Source organism: Prosopis cineraria, unplaced genomic scaffold (genome assembly GCF_029017545.1).
Source record: "Prosopis cineraria cultivar Desert tree isolate PC_DT_omini unplaced genomic scaffold, ASM2901754v1 PC5, whole genome shotgun sequence".
Lineage (NCBI taxonomy): Eukaryota > Viridiplantae > Streptophyta > Magnoliopsida > Fabales > Fabaceae > Prosopis > Prosopis cineraria.
This window is the reverse complement of record NW_026555336.1, coordinates 29,889,118-29,912,996: the sequence shown is the minus strand read 5'-3', so window position 1 is coordinate 29,912,996 and position 23,879 is coordinate 29,889,118. Positions and strand designations below refer to the sequence as shown.

The window sequence follows — 23,879 nt, the reverse complement described above, 5'->3', positions numbered from 1 at the left end:
AACCAGTGCGATGCTTGAATATTTGTTAGATTTTTTAGAAGTTTAACTAAGTGACTCTCCTTATTTTTTATAAAAAAAAAATTAGTTGAATTCTTTTCACCTATTTTATAAGAAATAAATATTTTTTTGTCTTACTATTTATTAAAAAATGTTATACTCTCATTAATAAATAACTAATCTACTGATTAATTATTAAACAACTAATCACTTTTATCATTAGCATGATAAATAAATTGGTATTTTTGAAAATATATTATATCTCTAATATATTTATAACTTCTACCAATTATTTTAAAAAATACGAGAATTTCAATATTAAGATTATATGTTTTGATATTAATCTAATAAGTAATACTCCCTCCATTAAAAAAATGTAAGATATTTTTTGAGGGGTTGAATATTTAAAAATATAAAATATTTTTATTTTTTTATGGTGTAATTATTGCTTTTTTTTAAAGTGTTTTTATTGAATAAATCACGTTATAGTTATTTTAGGATGAAACACTCTATTATATAAAGATAAATATAAAAAGATAGGGTTAGTTTAACTATAAAAAATTATTTTATTGACGGGAGAGATTAATTAAAAATGTCTTATATTTTTTAATGAAGGGACTAACAATTTGTTATTTTTACTATGTAATAATTTGTTATTATCGTGCAAAAATTAAAAGCAAATTAAAAAATTGCATAAATTGAAAATATTCTGATATGATATTATAAAATATAATATAAAAATATTTTTTCAAGTGTCTGTGGTCATACCGTCATCCGTCATGATAGGTTTTTGTTTTGTTTTTTTTTTAATCAATACCGTCATAATAGTTAGGTGTCTTGAATTGTTTTATGCAAAAAATAAAAAATATCATATATATTTTTTAAAATTATTGGGCCCACTTTTACTATCATTTCATTGTTGAATAAACAGTAAAATTTTTTTCTATTTCACTATGTATAAGATTAGAACTTGGCTTGGCCTCAAATATAAAAATAAAAGATAATGTGAAATTTCACATGAAAGAATTTTGAAACCAATGAACTAAGAAGTTGAAAAATCAGGGCAAGCCGGGGGAAAAAAAAACGCACTTAAAGTAGCTTCTAAAAAGACGGTTAATAGGTAAAGAAACACTTAGAGTTAAGATTTAAATTTAAAAATAAAATAATAAGCCAAATTGTCTAAGAAAAACATTTTAAAACTAAAAATAAATAAGCCTTTCATGCATGTTAGCGCATGCAGTTGTCATAGCTTTTTAGTTAAAAGAATAAATTGCAATGCGGTTTGGTGAACATGGAGCAAAATTCACCAGGATATCATCAAAGCTAATTAATGCAAACAAACGAATAAGGCAAAACCGAAATCACTTTTACATTTACATAACTTGAGGCTTGAGCCGTGGACATAACAAGATGTGCCTTGTAATGTAATCATCCTCCAAACAATTGTGGGAGTGAATGAGAGAGAGTGATATTCCAATTCGCTTATTCAGCCTAATGATGAATGATGGTAAAGTGCTACCATTCTTTCTAAAAATTCATGTGACATAATCACATAATGGAGCGGCCAATATCAAATATTAACATCTGGAATTGGGCTATGTAATCAATATAAAATATGAGAAGTACAAGGAGTCACGTTGTTCACATATTATGAATTGTATGATTTATCCTAATATCCGTACAAAAACATTGGTCTAATTTAGTTATTCTTAATATACACTAAATTTTTTAGGTGTTATAGGTTTGATAACTCATTTATCAAAGTGTTTGATAAAGGTGAAGTCCCTTCATTTTCTTCAATGATCCAACTTCTTCCAATCTTGTAAGGTTGATGGAGTTGTAAACGTACTCGTGTCAAATGTCAGCTTCTTGAATCTCTAGAGGCTCAAGCTTGTCCTTGTTACTTGCAATTTTCTGTAGCTCGTCCAGAACTTTATACATGGAAGGTCTTAGTTCCTTTTCCCTTTGCAAACACTGAAAAGCCAATTCTGCCACTGAAATTATCATCCTCTTATATTCGTTATCTGACTCAAAACCAAGGGTGGGATCTACTACCTCAGTAAACTCTCTTCTTTGAACCTTCTGGATGGCTAGGTTTGCCAACTTAATCTCATCCTCTTTCCTTGTTTGGTCAACAGCTGGCAAAGATGATATGAGCTCAATGAGTACAACTCCAAAGCTATAAACATCACTCTTGTAAGTGAGCTGGTGGCTTTCTAGATATTCAGGGTCAATATAACCCATGGTTCCTAATGGAGCTGTGGAGACATGGGAAACATCGTTGGAGAACAGCCTTGATATCCCAAAGTCTGCAACTTTGACACAAAAATTGCTATCAAGGAGAATGTTGCAGGTTTTGACATCACGGTGAATGATGTCAGAAGCATGGAGATAGGTCAATGCAGTGGCAGTCTCTTTGGCAATTTTCATTCGTCGTGGCCAAGGCAGTGAACCAGGCTTTGCTAGATCACCATGGAGATGACTAGCAACTGTACCATTTGGAATATATTCATATGCCAATAATAGTCCGCGGCTTTGAGGTGAAGTGCATCCATAGAGAGACACAAGATTTTTGTGGCGTAGGCGTGTGAAGGCTTGAATTTCATTCATGAACTGCTTGACACGCTTACTATGATGCTTGTGGTCATGTAGACGCTTGACAGCAACTTCCTTTCCATCACCGAGTTTTCCTGGTATTTGAACATCAAATGCACAAGTTATTCATAAAGACATGAGATTAACACAACCGTTCTTCTTCCTTTTTCAGAAATTACCTTGTTCCCAGAAGTTATGTTGGTGAATAATATTTCATAGGAGAAGGATGCATCATTTATTTTTCATTTTCCTTGGATATTACATTTGCAACATCTTGTTAGTTAGATGAGGCTATGGTTACTAGCAACCACTGAGTATAAAATGTTCTGCATAAGTCATCGCAACCAAGCATGAGAAAAATCATCTTTGAAAAGATGAATTCTCGGAAAATTTGAAGCTATCGTTACCCACCCTACTTGTAGGCTGAAGTAGTAACATTTAGATTTTTTTTTTAATAAAAAACAAAAAGTAGCAACATTTAGATTAAATAATTGATATTGCATACTGAAGAATTCGTCATTTGAAAAACGTTGGTGGGACATTTTTGACAAAAACAGAGGTTTCTTTTCTTTTGAGTTACATGTAGCGTAAGATCTGGAGTAGGAGAGTACAGAAAAGACAGAAGTCTCTATCACTAACCATAGTAAACGGTTCCACAGCCTCCGCGTCCAAGTACTTGGGATTGATCAAAATTGTTTGTTGCCTCTTCCAGCTCCTCATAGCTGAAGATAGAGACCCCAACATCAACAGTAACACATTCTGAGGTTGTACTTGGACGTATGTCAAAATAAACGGTTCTTGATTGGTTTAGGAAACCTGAACAATTGAATCGTCGCACCTTTACTAGTACAATAATAAACAAGATAATTACAATGATGCCTGCGGTTCCATTAGCTAAACCTGTAAGAGAATAACCTTTGAAGTTTTAATAACGGCCAGAGGCACAATTAATTATAGCTAATTGAATACTTGGAATGTAATGGAAATGCAGTACCTATTGCTATAGACCTGGAATCGATTTTCTTGACCCCTGTCATCAACAAGGTGAAGAACAACGAATCAGATTTCAAAATACCGGAACACAAGTGAAGTTATCTGAATGATTAAGTGGCCGCATCTGTCATAAATCAAAATGCTTACCATCCTTTGTACATTTTCCATCAGGCAGGCACTGCCCTTTTCTATAATAAAGACAATCAATACAAGACTGAGATAGATGTACTTGTATGAAGATTTCTTCAGATATGGTTGCCAGGGTCGATGTATTAGGAGGTTGCTGTTCAAATGGAAGATGGACCAGAGAACATTCACTTGAAGAGTCAGGCCACTGGATACCTTCGTCGGGAGTATAGTAGAGGTGTTCGAGATTACAGTGATATGGGGAGTCGTAATTGAACACCTTGTAGGTGTTGTTGTCGAGAAGGTGTTCGCATCTCAACAGGTTAATGGCGTTTGAGAAAGAGAAAAACAACGTAAGAGACTCCGGAGGAATCGGGGCTTCGCCTTCAGTGTACATGACCTTGCATTGATCGTCAAGAAAGAGCTTTTCAAGCTCACTGCCACGAGCCATGATTTGATAATCCAAGTCCTTGTACAAGATTTTTTCAATTTGGAACTCTCCTCTGTCTCCAAATTTGTAATCCCACCATGTTCTGGCTCCCAGTTGGACTAGTTTCCCTTTGTCTGGATCATCGCAACCCATTACAGGTAGTAAGCCACATTCTGTGTTGTTTGTGGTGGTGAAGGGGAAGTAAAGTTTCCCTATATCTCCACACTCAAAAAACTCTGGACACGCAACTGAGAGAGGAAGCAGAAAACAACACAGACAAAGGAAGCGAAGCAGAGAATCGGCAGCCATAAAAAGTTTCAAATTTTTCTGCTGCAAAAAAAAAAAAAAAATTGTGGATTTTCACAAGACACGATCTCTTCAGTTTACTCAAGTTTCTGTGTTTATGTTATTTATAAAGGTCAAATGAATCAGTGCGCTCACTACGCGGGTTGACTTGGACGAAGACTCAGAAGAGGTGGAGATGACAACTAGGGACCTGCAAGAACATTAATAATGATAACAGACCGAAAATTATTAAAATTTTAATATAAAGGTTATCGTTCTTACTTGTTATTAAAAAATATCAATGCTCAATCAGAAAATCTACTAACTATATTCGGTATCATTTATAACATCAATTGAGAATTTATAAAAGTTAGTTGAAAATCTTAATTTTTATTATTAATATATAGATAAATCATTTGAAAAATCAAGTAAATATACTTAAAAGTTATTTGTAAAGTTAGTTAAAAATTTATGAGAATCAATTATAAATTGTAAGTCAATTATTTGTGATTTTTTGTTTTTAATATATAGATAAATCATTTAGGAAATCTATTGAATATATTTTAGATTATTTATAACATTAATTGAAAATTTTTAAAAGTCAATTGTGAATTGCATGTTATTCACTTGCGATTTTTTTGCTATCATTTGAGAAATCAACAAAAGTAGTTAAATATCTATATAACGTTAGTTGAGAATTTATCACCGTGAATTTTAAGTTAATCAATAAAAATAATTTATTATAAATAAGTATCATGTTCTATTATTAAAATTTCAATAACTTAGAATTTGAAATTGTTATTAATGTATCTCTAATTGTTATATTCCTAAGAAGACTTGGAAAAATGGCCTGAAAAAAAGGGTAAGGGGGTAATTCTGTTGAATATACTGCTTATGTCCAAGGTCGCTTCGCTCCAGCTGGAAGTTTGCACAACGCCAAGAAGACCAGGTCTCAAAGTTTCCGCCCTGCTCCGATCATCATGTTTCACACACTATGAAGTTTCAACCATAAAAAGTCAGAGGTCTTGAAAGAAGAAACTGGGTAGCTTACCAGGCTGAGCACAGGGCTGTAGGAGCCGCAAGGCAATTAAGACAATTGCCTAGGGCTCCAAAAAAATTCATGGGATGTATTTGTGTAGACTTATAATAAACGTTAAATGAAAAAATAAAGCCCCAGTTTTTCTTCCTATTGAAAAATAAAAAACTTTTCATATTCTGAAAATAATATTAAGTTTTTAGGTTGGCTCCAATCTAATCATTAGTCGTCCTTAATTTTTATTAAATCATTATCTCAAACTTGATGGAAAAGTAAAATTGAAAGCGTCAAAGCAATAAAGTTTCAAACACCATAGATAAGACATGCTTCGATTCAATTATTAAAATCAAGCGACGATATCAAAATAAAAAGTGAAGCAATGTGTTTAGCTACTTATGAGATTGAAAATTTTGAGTTTTTATTAGGAATGAATATTTAATATGATATACTGTTTGCTATAAATTCTATTAGTGAGATCCTTCAATCCATAGATATGCACATAGATATTGGTATAAATAATTTAAAAGGTCTTATTACTTATTTAAAGAAATATAGAGAAAATGGTTTTGCATCTGCTTTGGAATTTACAAAAAAAATAAAAAGACCATTGAAATGAATATAAATCTTAATTTTTGTGAAAAATGTACAAGTCATAAGAAAAAACCTTTTGATGAAAATATGAGAGATTGAATCTTACATTCAGCTGAAGACTCTTTTCGTATTGAATATTTTTTACACATTTTAGATCAATTAATTTTTTTTAGTGGGAGTCGATTTGAATAATTTTTAGAATATGAAATTATTTTTGGTTTTTTATTTGAATTCAACAAATTTAAAACTTTGGATGATGATGAATTGAATAAATTTTGTATTAATATTAAAAAGTTCTTAAGTTTTAATGACAATTTTGATAATGATGTTTTTGATTTATTTTTAAAATTAAAAGTTTTGAGAGAAATAATAACAGAAGAAATTAACACACCAATTAAAATATTAAACTATATCAAAAGATTATATACTTTTCTAAATGTATGTATTACTATAGAATATTATTGACAATATCTATAACAGTTGCTATTACAAGAAGAAGTTTTTTAAAATTAAAATTACTTAAATCCTATTTGAGATCAAGTATGTTACAAATAGATTGAATGGACTAGCCTTATTATTTATTGAGAGTGAAATGTTAGAATTACTCAATTATAAAATTTTGTTATCTAATTTTGTAGCTCAAAAGATTAGAAAAGTAATATAAGGATCGATAATTTATTACATATTATGTTTCTTTACTCATTTTGTTTCAAAATTCCTTGACACGGCCGTGGTTGAACAATTCCAAATCCTCCATTTTCAAGTTTTGAGAAAATAGAGACCATGAACAACAAATTTTCATAGAAGTGCATTTGCATTTAGAGGAGTCCAGTTGTTTTAAATATAAAATATTTTTAATTAATGCACTCCCGCTAAAAGAAACTATGCAATTGAGATTTTATTTTGTTTAACTTAATCCTTCTTTAAATACATGGGAAAAGAATCAAGTTAATGATAAAAGGGAGGAGGTAAGTAATTTTAATATACTCTTATGGATATTATATATAAAAAAAAGACATTAATTGTTCTTAGAAATCCGCTAAATGTCTTGTGTACTAAAACATTGACTTTTCAAAACACATCTTGTATTAGAAACGGAGGAAATATGTGTGTGCGCATTAGCGTGACACAAAAATGTGATTATGTTCTAGCAAAAAACAAAAAACAAAAACGGATTATGTGTAAATGTGTATGAGATCAATATTTCATTTTTATATTTATGCTTATTTACTTTTCTTCTTATCTCTCTTCAAAAACACCATGTCCATTTATTTTTAGTTAGAGCTAATAATATAAAATAATTTGTGAATTATGAGTTTGGCGAGATGAGTTGGCATAACTCATATCCTATGTGGGTTGTAATTCTCCCACATAACTTGCAACAGGTTGGCGGACCAACCTCCTGATAAAAAAGTATTTTTTAATAATTTTTTAAATTTTAAAAATTACAAATTTATTTCTTTTTATTATGTTTTACATTAGAAAAAATTATATATTTTTTTTGAAAACTAATTATCCAAATAACAATAAAAGTCCTTCTAATCAAGTTATATTTATATCACTACTTAAATATAAACTAATTAAATTTTGTGCTTTAGTTTTTTGACTAATCAATAATATACATATATGAATTAATAAAAATACTTTGTCTATCCCCTTTTTTTTTCATCCTATTTTGATATTTTTGTTACAAAATTGATGTCCCCACCTAAACGTTCGGATCTCTGTATTTGTTTTTCCCCCTTTTATGTTCAAATTAAGATGATAATATAATATATATTTAACACTTCATAAACATGTTTAATTTTTTAAATAAAAATGATAATCTAAATAAGCTTTTATATAAATGAAGCAAAGTATAATAAAATGTTCTATTCAATCTTATTTTGATCACATTCAAATTATATTATATCACCACTTAAATATATGAGTGGTGTGTTTTAATGTTTTCTATCATAATTTAAAATAGAATTAAATAAATGTAAAAGTGTCAAGTACTTAGACTGTAATTCCATGTATACTTGCTCTAAATACTTTACTTTAAATTCAACTTTATTTGTTTATTTTCTATCTATTTTTCTTAAAAAATATAAGTAGGCTAACCCACCAACCTGTGGATTAGTCTGCTATAGGTTTAAGTTATGTGGTGTAGGCCAAAATCGTTTTGCATTTAATTGACCCATTGTTTCTAACCCAACATGCCACATTTTTGTGGGTTGGCAGGTTGAGCTCGTGTATTATTAGCTCTATTTTTAGTGAATATAAAGATCCAGGCTAATAAATTAGTTTGCTTCATGTCAGTGGAATGGCATCTGATTTAGTAAGGCAGAAAGTTTCTCCCACCACAGAGCTGATTGATTATTTGGTTCCCTTTTCAAGCTTAAAAGCTTAAATGGCCAATGTGGATCAACTGAAAGATGCCAAGAATGGCAGTAAAAGAAAAATGAAAAAATTTCTCTCATAGTAGAATACTAAAATCAATTAGTTAACAAAATGAAAAATCAGTGCATACCAGACCCAAGAGTTGCACACTTGCACTTACAACTTCTTTTAGTTATTTTTAATATTCACTAACATTTTTAGGCATTATAGGTTTGATAAAGTTGAAGTCCCTTTATCTTCTTCAATGATCCAACCTCTTCCAATCTTGTAAGGTTGATGGAGTTGTAGGTGTACTTGTGTCCAATTTTAGCTTCTTGAATCTCTAGAGGCTCAAGCTTATCCTCGTTACTTGCAATTTTCTGCAGCTCATCCAAAACTTTATACATGGAAGGTCTTAGTTCCTTTTCCCTCTGCAAACACTGAAAAGCCAATTCTGCTGCTGAAATTATCATCTCCTATGTTCGTTATCTGACTCAAAACCAAGCTTGGGATCTACTAGCTCAGTGAACTCTCTTCTTCGAACCTTCTGTATGGCTAAGTTTACCAACTTAATCTCATCCACTTTCCTTGCTTGGCCAACAGATGGCATGGATGACATCAGCTCAATGAGTACAACTCCAAAGCTGTAAACATCACTCTTATAAGTGAGTTGGAGGCTTTCTAGATATTCAGGGTCAATATAACCCATGGTTCCTAATGGAGCTGTGGAGATATGGGAAACATCGTTAGAGAACAGCCTTGATATCCCAAAGTCTGCAACTTTGACACAAAAATTGCTATCAAGGAGAATGTTGCAGGTTTTGACATCACGGTGAATGATGTCGGAAGCATGGAGATAGGTTAATGCAATGGCAGTTTCTTTGGCAAATTTCATTCGTTGTGGCCATGGCAGTGAACCAGGCTTTGCTAGATCACCATGGAGATGACTAGCAACTGTACCATTTGGAATATATTCATATGCCAATAATAGTCTGTGGCTCTGAGTCTGAGGTGAAGTGCATCCATAAAGAGACAAGATTTTTGTGGCGAAGGCATGTGAAGGCTTGAATTTCATTCATGAATTGCCTAACTCTTGCTATGGTGCTTGTGGTCATGCAGATGCTTGACAGCAACTTCCCTTCCATCACCGAGTTTTACCGGTGAACGTCAATTGCCTAAGTTATTCATAAAGACATGAGATTAACACAACCGTTCATCTTGCTTTTGTTAGAAATTACTTGTTTCCAGAAGTTATGTTGGTGAATATTATTTCATTGGAAAATGATACATTATTTATTATTTATTGTTCTTGGATGTTGCATTTGCAGCATCATTTTACTTAAAATCACAAGCAAGTTGGTTAAAAAAAATCATCATAACCAAGCATAAGAAAAATAATCTTTGAAGAGGTGAATTCTAGGGACATTCGAAGCCATCGTTACCCTGCGTTGTAGACTAAAGTAGTAACATTTAGATTAAACAATTGATATTGCATGCTGACGAATTCATCATTTGAAAACCATTAGTGGGATATTTTTGACGAAAACAGAGGCTTTTTCTTTTGGGTTACATATAGTGTAAGATCTGGAGAGGGAGTGTAGAGAAAGGACAGAAGTCACTAACCATAGTAAACAGTTCGATAACCTCCGTGTCCAAGTACTTAGGATTGATCAGAATTGTTTGATGCCTTTTCCGACTCCTCATAGCTGAAGATAGAGACCTCGAAATCGACAGTAACACATTCTAGGGTTGTACTTGGAAATATGTCGAAATAAACGGTTCTTGATTGGTTTAGGAAACTTGAACAATTGAATCTTTGCATCTTTCCAAGTGGAATAACGAATAAGATAATTATAATGACGCCTACGCTTCCAGTGCCTACACCTGTAAGAGGATAAGCTTTGAAGTTTTTAATAACAGTTACAGACACAATTAGTATAGCTATTTGAATAACAATTTGCTTAAATGAAGGGATGATGTTGGGTTAATGTAATGAGGAAATAGTAAGACTCCTCTCTACATTTCATGATTGCTCCAGCATGTTTAGGAAGTGCATTACCTATTATTAAAGCTTTGTAATCCATGGCCTTGTGCTCTATCATCAACAGGGGAGGAACAACCACCAATCAAATTTCAAAAAGCCTAAATCTGAATGATTTTGTGGCCAAATCCAAGTGTCATAAATCAAAGTGCTCACCAATGACACTGCATTTTCCATCAGGCAGGCATTACCCTTTTCTGGAATAATGACAATAAAAACAAGACGAATAGATATACTTGTATATAGATTTCAGCAGATAAGGATATCTGGGTTGAGATTGGACATTGTTATTCAAATGGAAGCTAACATTCACTTGAAGGGTCGGGCCATTGACTATGTCCGTTGAGCACATTGTAATATTTGTTGTTGAGAGGGTGGTTGCGTCTCAAAAGGGTAATCCTATTTAAGAATGAGAAAAGACAACGTAGGAGACTCTGCAGGAACAGGGAATTCGTAGTCCAAGTCAATGCAGGGATCGACATCTCAGAGGTTCTTAAACTCACTTTAATTATCGATGATTTGATATTCATGGTAATCCTTCTAGTTGATTTTTTCAATTCGGAAAGGTTTGTTTCTAAATTGGACCATTTTTGGTGCACTTGAATCACCACAGCCCGTTATGGTTAGTAACTCACATGGTAAGTTTGTTATGGTGTTGGTGAAGGGGAAGTGAATCTCCTCAAGAACTTCACAGAGAAAAGACTCTAGACACGCAACTGAGGAAGGAAGCAGAAAACAACAGATAAAAAGAAAACAAAGCAGAGAGTGGGAAGCCATGCTACACATCTCAGATGTGGATTTTCACAAGACACGATCTCTTTTGCTAACATAAGTACTCTTCTGTGTTGGGTTGATAATGGTCTAATGAATCTTTGCGCTCACTATATGGTGCTTGACTTAGACAACAAGTCAAAAGACTTGGAAGAATGGCCTGGAAAAAAGAGTAGGGAGAACTTTTAAAAATATCTCAGTGTTTATCATTAGGTCAAAAAGTATAATTAAATTTTAGATCTTTCAATTATCATGGAGCAATCATCAGGCATTATCTACACTGTGATAGGGTTCTCTGAAGCTAAGGATCCTTGCTTCGCCACTTCGAACAGGGGATCACTACAAGGAAATTTGGATTATTGAGATCCCTTTTCAGGCTCAAAGGCTTAAATGGTTAATGTGGATTAATTGAAAGATGCCAAAAATAAAAGTAATAGAAAGGGTAAAGGTGTATTTTTTGCTCTTGAACTATTTTCCAAGAGGCACCCAATATTTTAAGCTATTTGTTAGAGTAATTTTACTTTTAAAGTAATTAAAATGGAGTATTTTTACCCTTACTATTAAAATCTCTAACGGATAACATTGGAGTTTCAATTAGCATTTTTAAATTGTCAATGTTGGGAGTTTGATGGCATAGGAAAACATATTTCGTTTTAATTATTTTAAGGACAAAATTATTTTTACCAATAATTTAGAATATTAGGTCCTTCTGGAAGAATATTTTAAAAGCAAAAATATACCTTCACAAGAAAAGTGAAAAAAAATTCTCTCATGAAAGAATACTAAAATTAGTTAATTAGTTAACAAAAAAGTCAGTGCGCTCCAAGCCAAAGAGTCGCACTTCAACTACTAAAAGAAAACAGGTGTACAAGGCAACAAACCACTCATTCTTCTTTTTCTCAAGTGAAGATGATGATATAAGCAACTTGAACTTGTATTCATAAACCAAGCAAAACAATTCCTATTTCCCTACTTCAAAGCTGTGTATTTGACAACGAATGAATAAACAAAAAAAGAAATTTACTTTATTGTATATAGACAATCCTTCAGCCATTATCATGTTAGGGACGTTGCTTGTAACAAAACATATGAATGAGCTCAAGGACAGATCAGAGATTCACTCAACCTCAACGGAGGACTATTGCTGACAAAATTGTATCATTCTTTCTGGAAACTCATAGGTTAAACTCAAGTAAAGATAATCAAGCGTAAACAATTGAATTAAGCTCCTTAATTATGTACTGACATTAAGGTACAGTTAAACTACTTTTCCAATTGTGATCATACTGTATGGGAGGGCGTTGTGGTTTCAAGTTCTTTAGAGTACCAGTTTTCTTCATAAATACCTTAGAGACAAAAATACCTTTAATATAAAGTTATATGAAGTTACTAGTGACATTGCTTTAATAAAGTCTAAAATATATACTTAGTTGTCCAGGCGAAATAGTTTAGGGATAAAAAAATATCCTTTAACCATTTTTTAATTTAGGTTTATTTGGTTGGAAAATCACATAAATCTTCTTTACTTCTTTTAAATTAGAGCTTATTATCAAAAATAAGATAAAAATTATAGTGTTAAATGCGATCGTTCTTTTGGAAAATTCTTGCAAAATAACATTGGAGCAGAAAGGTAGGTATAATAATGCTACAATAGTTTTGGTAACCCCTTTATCAAAGTGCTTGGTAAAGGTGCAGTCCCTTCAATTTGTACAATGATCCAACCTCATCTTAGTCCAGCGAGGTTGGTGAAGGAATACATGTACCAGTGTGTAATATCCCAATTCCATTATTCTCTAGAGGCTTAGGCTCATCCTTCCTACTTGCAATTTTGTGTAACTCATCCAAAACTTTATACATGGAAGGTCGCAGGTCCTTATCCCTTTGCAAACACTGAAAAGCCAATTCTGCCACTGAAATTATCATCCTCTTATATTCGTTATCTGACTCAAAACTGAGGGTGGGATCTACTAGCTCAGTAAACTCTCTTCTTTGAACCTTCTTGATGGCTAGGTTTGCCAACTTAATCTCATCCTCTTTCCTTTTCTCATCTACTGCTGGCATGGATGATATCAACTCAATGAGGACGACTCCAAAACTATAAACATCACTTTTGACAGCGAGCTTGTGGCTTTTTAGATATTCAGGGTCAATATAACCTATGGTTCCTTGGGGAGCTGTAGAGACATGGGAGACGTTGCTAGAGGACAACCTTGAAATTCCAAAGTCTGCAACTTTAACGCTGAAATTATCATCAAGGAGAATGTTGTTGGTTTTGACATCACGGTGAATGATGTCAGAAGCATGAAGATAGGTCAATGCCGTGGCAGTCTCTATGGCAATTTTCATTCGTAGTGGCCATGGCAATGAACCAGGCTTTGCTAGATCGCGATGGAGATGGCTAGCAACTGTGCCATTTGAAATATATTCATATGCTAATAATAGTCCGCAGCTGTTAGGTGAAGTGCATCCATATAGAGACACAAGATTTCTATGACGTAGGCTTGCGAAGACTTGAATTTCATTCATGAATTGTTTGACACGCTTGCTGTCTCGCTTGTGGTCATATAGGCGCTTCACAGCAACTTCCCGTCCCTGGTTGTTATCAACGCAAGGTTATTCATTAAGACATGAAATTAACACAAGTGTGCTTATTCATTTTCCTGGAATTACCTTGAACTGAAATTATGTTGGTTATAAAATATTTCATAGAAAATTTACTAGCTTATTATCTGGTATCTTATTTTCTTGCCATCTTTTTGATTATCTCAGGTAATTAATGTTTACTAGAAATCACTGAGTGAAAATAGTATTATCTATCTATGGATTATCACAACCCCTGAATAAAGGGGGGGCTTTGTTCTTAATCTATGGATTATCACAAGATTAGTAGTCGTTACACTTAAGTTGAGAAATCTAAATTAAGGAGGAGAGAATATTAAGAGGAAAAACATAATATTCTCTGCTTGCTATTTTCCTTCCACTCTTCGGGAGAGGGAGTAGAGTAGAGAATAGACAAGAGTGACAACACTTACCATAGGAAACAATTCCAAAACCTCCGCGTCCAAGTTCTTGGGATGGATCAAAATTGTTAGTTGCTTTTTCCAGCTCCTCATAGTCGAAGATAGGCACTCCAACATCAACAGTTACACATTCTGGGTTTGTACATGGATGCATGTCAAAATAAACGGTACTTGATTGGTTCACAAAACCTGAACAGCGATATCCTTGCCCCTTTACCAGTAGAATAATAAACAAGCCAATTATAGTAAGTCCTGCACTTCCGATAGCTACACCTGTAACAGGAATAAGCTTTGAAGTTTAAATAAATTAGCATAATGATACTATTGTTGAATAGCATTAAAATTAATAAAAATTAAATTTTGCATAAAGCCCAACCTATATTATCCTTCTAAGAATTAATGAATTAATCAATTGAATTAGGATTGTAAAATCATAAATAATGAAAATATTTTTTAAGACAAAATTAATTTAAAAGAAACTAAATTAAAATTAAATAAATAAATCAAGTTTAATTTGAGAAAATTACCAATCACAAGTAACACAATCAATCACAATCTAGTCACTTAAACTTAATCTTCCCCGTCTACAAAATAAACTAATTTTACTTAACTTTATTACTTTAGTTTTATTATATATTTTTTAAATTATCATTTAAGAATTAAATAAGAAATTAAGTTATAGCTTAATTGAAATCTCCCTTAACCCACAACTCAACAACTTTTCTATGTTAGCTATACTAGACACAAGGCATGAATAATCACTCAAGCCAAGTTAAATTGCTCTTATGTTATTATATCAATCGATTATAGCAAGCAACATATAAAATTTATAATATAAAAATCATGCAATAAAGTTACTCTAATCATTAATAGTAATCAAAATATAAAATTCAGAGATAGAGAGAAGAAGAGTAAATTGAAATAAAGTTAAAATAAAATATTTCCTTTTAATCAAAGTTTAGGATTATGGTTCGTGGCTGATCACATTAAAAAAAATTAATTTTTTATAAAATTAAAAATCAAACAATATAAAATAAGATGAGAAAATGAGGAGCCATGTCAAGAAAAGCTCCCTTCTCCCCTCCCGCCCAATGTCAATTCCCAGTGTTACGTTTTCTTATGCGCCGCGACCTCTCTTATGTTCAATTCACAGAATGATTTGTGCGGCCATGTGCTCCTCTCCTAAAAAGAAAATTAAAACCTAATAATTTAATGAAAATGACAAAACTACTCTAAAGAGCTCTTGATTGAAAACTATACTAAAATATACAAAATAAATATAAATAAAGTTTTAAAGATTTGATTTTAGATTTGTCCTCTAAGCTTGCCCATATCTTTTTGTAGAAAATAATCTCATCAATATCTTTTAAATTAGATTTAGAAAATTTACACAAATAAAATAAGGTTGTGTAAAGTGCAAAACTCAGACTCATGGGCGACTTCATTGAATCAATCATAGCCGATTATTGGATGCGTAAACTTTATATTTATATAAGTTCAGTAATAATAGTTAACAACACTTAGCATAAATGAAAGGATGGTGTTGATTTAATGGGAAAATAACAAGACTCCTCTCTGCTTTGCTTAAGTTCTTCAGCTTGCTTTGGAAGTGCATTACCAGTTATTAAAGCCTTGGAATCCATGCCCTTGTGCTCTGTCAGTCAACAAGGTAAACAAAAAATCAGATTTAATTTTTTTTTTGAGCAAAAAATCAGATTTAATTTCAAAAAGCAAAAATACAACCAAAGTTTTTTGAATATTTATGTGGCCAAAATCTCAAGTGTCATATGTCAAAGTGCTTAGTGCTTACCCTTGGCACTGCATTTTCCATCAGCTAGACATTGGCCTCCTCTGAAATAATGACATTCAATACAAGACTTTGATAGTCGTACTTCTATGTGGATTTCAGCAGTTAATAGTTCAAGTGGGTCTCTGGGTTTGGAGTCAAGGTCAAGAGATTGCGGATTTAGTGGAAGCTGTATAGTAGAACATGCATTTGAAGGGATAGGCTTATCGCCAGCTATGTTGAGAGGTGAAAAGAAGATGTAGTAGTCAGAACAGCTATGATGGGAGACGTTCCTGTACTCGTACGGAGTTCCGCTGCATCTCAACAGGGGAAGGTTTAGGAAGGAGAAAAACAGGGGAGGAGACTCCGGAGGAACAGGGACTTGATAGTCGAAAACACTGCAAGTTTTGGAATCCAAGAGCTCTCGAAATTTCAAATCATGAACGATGAGTTCATACTCGTGATCCTTCTGGGACATATTTCCAATTTGGAACCATCTTTTGTTTCCTAATTGGACCTCTTTATGTGAACTTGAGTTACCACAACCTCTCATGGGTAGGAAACCACATTCTGGGTTTGTTATCTTGGTGAAGGGGAAGTGAATTTCCCCAAAATCTCCGTAGAGGAAAGATTCGGGACAGGCAGATGAGAGAGGAAGGAGAAAACAAGAGATAAAGAAAAGAAAGCATATAATTGGGAGCCATAAATGGCATTGATTTTGGATCGAAGATGTGGAGATTAAGCTGTGTTCTATTAATAATGGTCCATTAATCAGAGTGCTTAGGACGCTAATTGACTTGGACATTGACCAAGGAAAGTGAGGGCCAATAAACTCGAATTGAACTTAGCTTCCTCGAAAATGCTTCAGTCTTGCAAATTCAAATTTCTTGATCTGGTGGGGTCCGATATTAATTAGTTAAGTTTTCTGGACCAACGAATATCATTTAATTAAGATGGTTTAACTGATTAGTTGGACATGTCCTGCATTGGGACCATTCCTTATGATATACTACACGGTGCAAATGTCATCCAAATGAGATTTAAATGAACCAAATCTCGTTGTTTTATTGTTGTATTTTTTTAAGTTAAAATATTATTTATTCTATAAGCTGCAAATTATATGATTGATGTTAATCCACATTTTGTAGCTTTTAAATTAAAAATTATTAAAATATAATAAAACATTAGAATATTATCATTACTATATTTTACTCCTCTTATCTTATTTATAAGTCACTTCTAACATATTTTATTAGTATCAAAAAAAATCTTAAAATTTATTAATCATGTTTTAAAATTTAATAAGTTTTTAACTTTACCCTATTAGATATACATACTTTAATAATATATTTTTTCTTTCCAACATTTAATGAAGGATAAAAGTCCTTAGGAACTAGAGGAAGTATATAGGAAAAATGACTTATAAATAGAAAAAAAATCTTTTCTCTCCGCCCTATAAATGGGACTAGAGGGAGTATATAAGAAAAATGATAATAAAATCCTCTCGAATTATATAAATGACAATCTCATCTTTTAAAATATCATAATTTCATTAAAATCCTTAGGAACTTATGTGTCAATAAATTTTAAAATAAAAGGACTATTTTATCTTTATTGAAAATAACATTCCAATAATAATTTTTGTTTAAAAAATAATAACTTTTGTCCTGTAAATCATAACAGTTGAACAAGAAATCATGACTAATTAAGTGTAATTTCTATTTCAAAATAACAAGTTTCAATCATAATTTTTGCGTAAGGAATAATAACGTTTATTTTATGAATCACAAGAGTTAAATAAGAAATTATAATTTATCAAGTATAATTTCTATTGTTGAAAAATAAGTTTTCAAAATTAATAGCCTCAATCACATTTTTTGTTTAAGAAATGACAATTTTTATTAAAAGAATTATAAAAATTGAACAAGAAATCGCAATTTGTCAATGAGGGTTAAATGATCTTTTTGATTTAAAATTTATTGATATAAATATCCTTAGGAACTTCATTAAAACTATAATATTTTGAGGGATCAAATTATTATTTATATAATTCAAGAAGATTTTATTATCATTCCCCCTTTTACATATATTAAAATAAAAAAATATTTAAAATGTAAAAATATTATAACATTAAATTTGACCATTTAGTAGAGCAAATTTCACAGAGCGCATAGCTGATTGGTTTTCTTCTTCTTTTTTTTCGTTAAAGCTTCAAAGCCACATGAGGCTATTTCAGTTTGTAAATAATAATGGTGAGGTGTAAGGTATTGATAATGGTTTTGAAGATGATAATAAAAGACTATCAGCATATATAAACCAGGCAAGATAGTTTATGTCTAGATTTCCTTATTTTCCTCTTCAAAGATGTATTTTTGAAAGCATGAAGGAAAATCCACAGAAAATCAAACAAATGCGACTGATATGACAAGGATGTTCCTTATAAATCACCATATGGGCAGTAGTACAACTAGATAAGAGACTCACTCATCATCAACTGAGGAATGATGCTGAGAAAAGTACCATTCTTTCTGGAAACTCCTTAATTATAAACAACTGAATCAAGCTCCTTAATTATGTACAGACATTAAGCAAACAACTGAATCAGTAATTGCTCTATTTCCTAAGTGAAGATGATTATATAAGCAGATTGAACACATAAATTCAATGCATATCAAAGCAGAGTAAGTTAAACAAACGAATAAACAAAACAGAAATTGAATTTTTTGTATATAGATATTCCTTCAGCCGTTGTTATGTCAGGGACGTTCCTTATACCCTATAATAAATTATCATATGAGCTTAAGGACAAGTAGATGAGAGTCACTCAACCTCAACTGAGGACTAATGCTGACAGAATTCTATCATTTCTTCTGGAAACTCGTAGGCTAAACTCAATTAAAAATAATCAAGTGTAAACAGCTGAATTAAGCTCCTTAGTTATGTATGTACTAACATTAAGGTACAGTAAAACTACTTTTCCAATTGTGATCATACTGTACGAGGAGGGTGTTGTGGCATCAAGTTCTTAAATGATCCTGCTCCATCCTTATCTACTGAGGTTGGCAGAGATGTATGAATCTCCCTGCTTGAAAAGCCAGCACCATGAAACTCGAGATCCTCAAGATCATCCTTCCCATTTTCAATTTTCTGCAGCAACTCCATTACTTCATCCATGGAAGGTCTCATCTCCCTGTCCCTTTGTAAGCACTGGAAAGCTAACTTTGCCACTGAGATTATCATCCACTTAACCTCATTATCTGACTCAAAACCAAGGGAAGGATCTACCAACTCAGTAAATGCTCTCCTTTGAATCTTCTTAATTGCCAGATTTGCCAATTTAATCTCATCCTTGTCCCTTGTGACATCGATAGCTGCCTTAGAAGATATCAGCTCAATGAGCACGACCCCAAAACTATAAACATCGCTCTTTTCAGTAAGCTGGTAGAACTGGTGATATTCTGGATCCAAATAGCCTGGGCTTCCTGCTGGAGCTGTGGAGACATGAGAGACAAACTTGGGGAACAACCTTGAAAGACCAAAGTCAGCAACCTTGACACAAAAATGGTCATCAAGTAGAAGGTTGCTGGATTTGACATCCCGGTGAATGATGTCACAAGCATGGAGATAGGACAATGCATTTGCTATCTCTATGGCAATCCTCATCCTCACAGGCCATGGCAGTGAACCAGGCTTTGCAAGATTGCCATGGAGATGACAACTAAGAGTTCCATTTGAAATGTATTCATAGACCAAAAGCAGTTCACGACTGGCCCGTGAAGTGCAGCCATAGAGTGATACAAGGTTTCTATGGCGCAAGCGTGTGAGGATCCTAACTTCATTCATGAATTGCTCCACACGTTTACAGTTGCGCTCAAATAGACGTTTGATAGCAACTTCTCGTCCATCTTTAAGCTTTCCTAGTTGTTGAAAATCAAACCAAAATTTTGTTCATCAAGATCTAAATTAACACAATCTTTCTTCTGTATTTTGCATAAATGTGTGTGGGACAATCATTCCAAAGAAACTTACTTACAAACAGTTGCGCACTTCTTTTTTCGTTTTTGATTTTACACCCTATAGTTAAGTTATTTTTGTATAGATTATAAAAAGATTTTTTCTTGATTATCTCACCAAACATATAACATATTCTTGCACATGACAGCTATGAAGAATGGAAATTTTCTACCGAAGAAACTCTGAATACAGTGGGACATTTTCTGAGGTGGCTTACCATGGTAAACAGTTCCAAAGCCTCCACTTCCAAGTTCTCTTGATTGATGAAATTTGTTTGTTGCTTCTTCAAGCTCATCATAGGAGAAGACAGGGACCTCAAAGTAGATATTTCTGCTCTCTAGGATTGCATTTGAGTGAGTAGTATCAGATTCAATGCTTCTTGACTGATTTTGTGAGCCTAAAGACTTGTATCTTCGTTTGTTCCGCAGTAGAATAACAACCAAGCCAATTATAATCACGCCAACACTTCCAATAGCTACACCTGTAGGACGAAAAACTTTGAAAATTTAATCAAATATTGGAGTATAGCACAGCCACGGTCAAAGTCAATTAAGATAAAAATTTATATATGTGGAATGTTTCCAACTGAGACCTCTCAACACATTAATATATTTGATTGCCCGGAATACTTATAGGCCCATTACTAAACAATAATACTCAGGCATAAATGAAGGGAAATGTCGAGTTAATAAGAAAAAAAATGAGTCTCTTGTCTACTTTGGGTAAATACTTCGAATGTAATGGAAAAGCAGTACCTATAACTATAGACCTGGAATCGATTTTCTTGACCCCTGTCATCAACAAGGTGAAGAACAGAAAATCAGATTACATAAAGCCGGAACACAAGTGAAGTTATCGGAATGATTAAGTGGCCACATCTGTCATAAATCAAAATGCTTACCATCCTTTGTACATTTTCCATCACGCAGGCACTGCCCTTTTCTGTAATAAAGACAATCAATACAAGACTTGGATAGATGTACTTGTATATGGATTTCTTCAGATATGGTTGCCGGGGTTGGTAGACAAGGACGTTGGTGGTCTGAAGGTCTCTGTTCAAATGGAAGATGCACCAGAGAACATTCACTCCAAGGTTGGTCAGGCCACTGGATACCTTCGTCGGGAGGATAGTAGAGGTTGTTGAGATTACAGTGATATGGGGAGTCGTAATTGAACACCTTGTAGGTGTTGTTGTCGCGAAGGTGTTCGCATCTGAGCAGGTAAACGGCATTTAAGAAAGAGAAAAACAACGGAGGTGACTCCCCAGGATTAGGGGCTTCGTCTTCGATGTACATGAACTCGCAATGATCGTGATCCAAGAGCTTTTTAAACTCACTGCCACGAACGATGATTTCATAATCCAAGTCCTTCTGCAAGATTCTTTCAATTTGGAACTCTCCTGTGTGTCCAAATTTGTCATCCCAGAATGTTCGGCTTCCCAGCTTGACTTTTATCCCTTTCTCTGGATCATCGCAACCCATTACAGGTAGTAAGCCACATTCTGAGTTGTTTGTGGTGGTGAAGGGAAAGTAAAGTTTCCCTTTATCTCCGCACTCAAAAAACTCTGGACACGCAACTGAGAGAGGAAGCAGAAAACAACACAGACAAAGGAAGCGAAGCAGAGAATCGGCAGCCACAAAAAGTTCCATATTTTTCTGCTGCTACAAAAAAAAATGTGGATATTCACAAGACACGATCTCTTCAGTTTACTCAAGTTTCTGTGTTTGTGTTAATTATAAAGGTCGAATGAATCAGTGTGCCCACTACACTGGTTGACTTGGACGAAGACTTAGAAGAAGACTTGGAAAAATGGCCTCGAAAAAGGGTTAGGGGTAAGCCATTCCTACTCAGCTTCCACAGATATCATCACAGCAAGACTTTTAAATGCATGGCCCTTGAATATGCTGTTAATGGGCCCTACGTCTCATCCTTTTCCTCCGTCTCGAGTTTAATTCACGGCAAAAAACTGCAGCACAACTCTGAGTTTAATACACGGCAACAACCTCATTTAACTATATTTACCACTAATGATTTTAAAAATATCCTAGTCTTCATCAGGGTCATAAACTATAATTGCAATTTTTGTTCTTTCTTTTATTTATGGAGCAATCACCAGGCATTATCTGTACAGTGTTGTTTCCAGGGAAAATGGCGTTTAATGGCCAAAAGATTGAATTAGGTTTAAACAAGGACCAAGATTTGGAAATTCAAAATAAAGACAAAAGATCTTTCCATCAATTGGTGTACAAATTTGCTACTATCATTCCATGATTTGATAGAATTAGTGAGATTCATTAATTTGTGAAGGAAATTAAAGTCATGATATATTTGATAAGATTTTTTTTTCTTGAAACTTAACAAATCTTATTTGCAAATCTTGAAACGAGGGTTACAAAGTTTTAAATTTATTCATTAAAGCAACTTTAGTTCTCATTTAAAATTTTTAAATCATCCTTTTTTTATCTTTATTTAAGTCAATGTTGTATTCATTTTAACGTAATTTTCACTTGTTTTGCGTGTCTATATTTATTCAATATGAATGGTCCAATACGTTATGGAATTGATTTAATTTGATTGGATAATTGGAGTCAAATGAGGAAAAGAAGACAATTATAAGGAGAAAAAAAGACGCTTTTGATGTTGATGGGGCTGTGCACTTGTGGATGTGATTCTGAATTTCTCATCGTTCACTTTCCGCTACTAGTTTGTAGTGTAGCCTTTTACAGGATTCAAAACGCGTATTGATCCTTTGTGTACACATTCCCTTCCTTCAACGTTCGGATTGTCATTTCTGTGGCCCTTCTTCCTCTCCCTTCTACCTTCATATTCTATTCTCTTCCTGTTTTCGTATCTTCATTTTCATAATTTAGATTTTAGCACCAAAATATGGCCATTCCCCCCCCCCTTTGACTGTTTCTTTCAGCTTTGTGCACCCCATTTCACAAGATTTTTACAGGAAAATAAGTTGGTCCTGAGTGCTTACCAAAATTCAAAAAGTATTTATAGAGATACTTACAAATCACCTATTAATAAGGTCCTTATATGGACAGTAAAATTTGATTCAATAATCTTGTAAATTGTTGGATCAAATTTCTATCAACTAAATCAATATTTGTTAATTAATTTTTATTTTACAAGATATTTAATGTTACATAAAAATCTTTTATTCATAGGTTTCATGCATTGGATTGCAGGGAATCTTAAAAAATCCTTATCATTTATGACTGATGTGATTTGTTAGTATTTTAATCTCCTATTTTGTTATATAAATAAATATAATGTCATTAGCTTCTTTTATTCACAAGAAACAATGACATAGTCTTCTTAGAGGACAAAATAGTTTCATTATGCACGATGCACAGTGGCAGAGTCAAGATTCCTAAATGAGGGTACAAAATCTGAAAACTCAAGGATAATGACTGTAAAAGATTAAAATTTAAGAGTAACTATAATTAAAAATTTCAAGAGTATGAATGTAAAAATATTAAATCACATATATACTAAATTTATAATTTTCTCAAAGTGATGAGTGCATTTGCCTCCCTCACCATCATGTGGCTCTGCCATTGATTATGAATTGTATACATAAAATTTGGTGTATATCTAACAAAATATATTAACTTTTGGAACAATACAATTTGGTGATCATATAAGGGGATCTTTCGATACGTGTGTATCATTGGAATGAGATGAAAGTAGTCTTAGACTTCTATGTATATATAGCCAGAATCAAGATACTTCAAAATATAGAGTAGACCTCATTTCAAAGGAAGGTACTTAAATTAAAGAAATTAGTTGTAACTTGTGAATTAAGAAACATGGACAGTAGCATG

General features: G+C 32.9%; 4 protein-coding genes across 4 annotated transcripts; all 4 read right to left on the bottom strand.

Moving 5' to 3' along the window:
• Positions 1-1,684: 1,684 nt before the first annotated feature.
• Positions 1,685-4,728, bottom strand: LOC129311046 (LEAF RUST 10 DISEASE-RESISTANCE LOCUS RECEPTOR-LIKE PROTEIN KINASE-like 1.2). The gene is made up of 4 exons (XM_054952995.1): positions 3,733-4,728; positions 3,587-3,622; positions 3,232-3,492; positions 1,685-2,687 (listed from the first exon to the last, which is right to left on the bottom strand). The coding sequence occupies exons 1-4, from the start codon at positions 4,448-4,450 to the stop codon at positions 1,852-1,854; spliced, it is 1,851 nt and encodes a 616-aa protein (XP_054808970.1). The 5' UTR covers positions 4,451-4,728; the 3' UTR covers positions 1,685-1,851.
• Positions 4,729-12,954: 8,226 nt separating this feature from the next.
• LOC129310814 (LEAF RUST 10 DISEASE-RESISTANCE LOCUS RECEPTOR-LIKE PROTEIN KINASE-like 1.2) lies at positions 12,955-13,752 on the bottom strand. Its single transcript, XM_054952728.1, has one exon. The coding sequence runs from the start codon at positions 13,750-13,752 to the stop codon at positions 12,955-12,957; it is 798 nt and encodes a 265-aa protein (XP_054808703.1).
• On the bottom strand, positions 13,664-16,703 carry LOC129310524 (LEAF RUST 10 DISEASE-RESISTANCE LOCUS RECEPTOR-LIKE PROTEIN KINASE-like 1.1). The gene is made up of 4 exons (XM_054952385.1): positions 16,057-16,703; positions 15,865-15,900; positions 14,259-14,519; positions 13,664-13,818 (listed from the first exon to the last, which is right to left on the bottom strand). Exons 1-4 carry the CDS (start codon positions 16,583-16,585, stop codon positions 13,787-13,789), a joined length of 858 nt encoding a protein of 285 aa, XP_054808360.1. The 5' UTR covers positions 16,586-16,703; the 3' UTR covers positions 13,664-13,786.
• Positions 16,704-18,737: 2,034 nt separating this feature from the next.
• On the bottom strand, positions 18,738-21,878 carry LOC129310591 (LEAF RUST 10 DISEASE-RESISTANCE LOCUS RECEPTOR-LIKE PROTEIN KINASE-like 1.1). Its single transcript, XM_054952480.1, has 4 exons — positions 20,948-21,878; positions 20,802-20,837; positions 20,264-20,527; positions 18,738-19,949 (listed from the first exon to the last, which is right to left on the bottom strand). The coding sequence occupies exons 1-4, from the start codon at positions 21,693-21,695 to the stop codon at positions 19,021-19,023; spliced, it is 1,977 nt and encodes a 658-aa protein (XP_054808455.1). The 5' UTR covers positions 21,696-21,878; the 3' UTR covers positions 18,738-19,020.
• Positions 21,879-23,879: the final 2,001 nt, after the last annotated feature.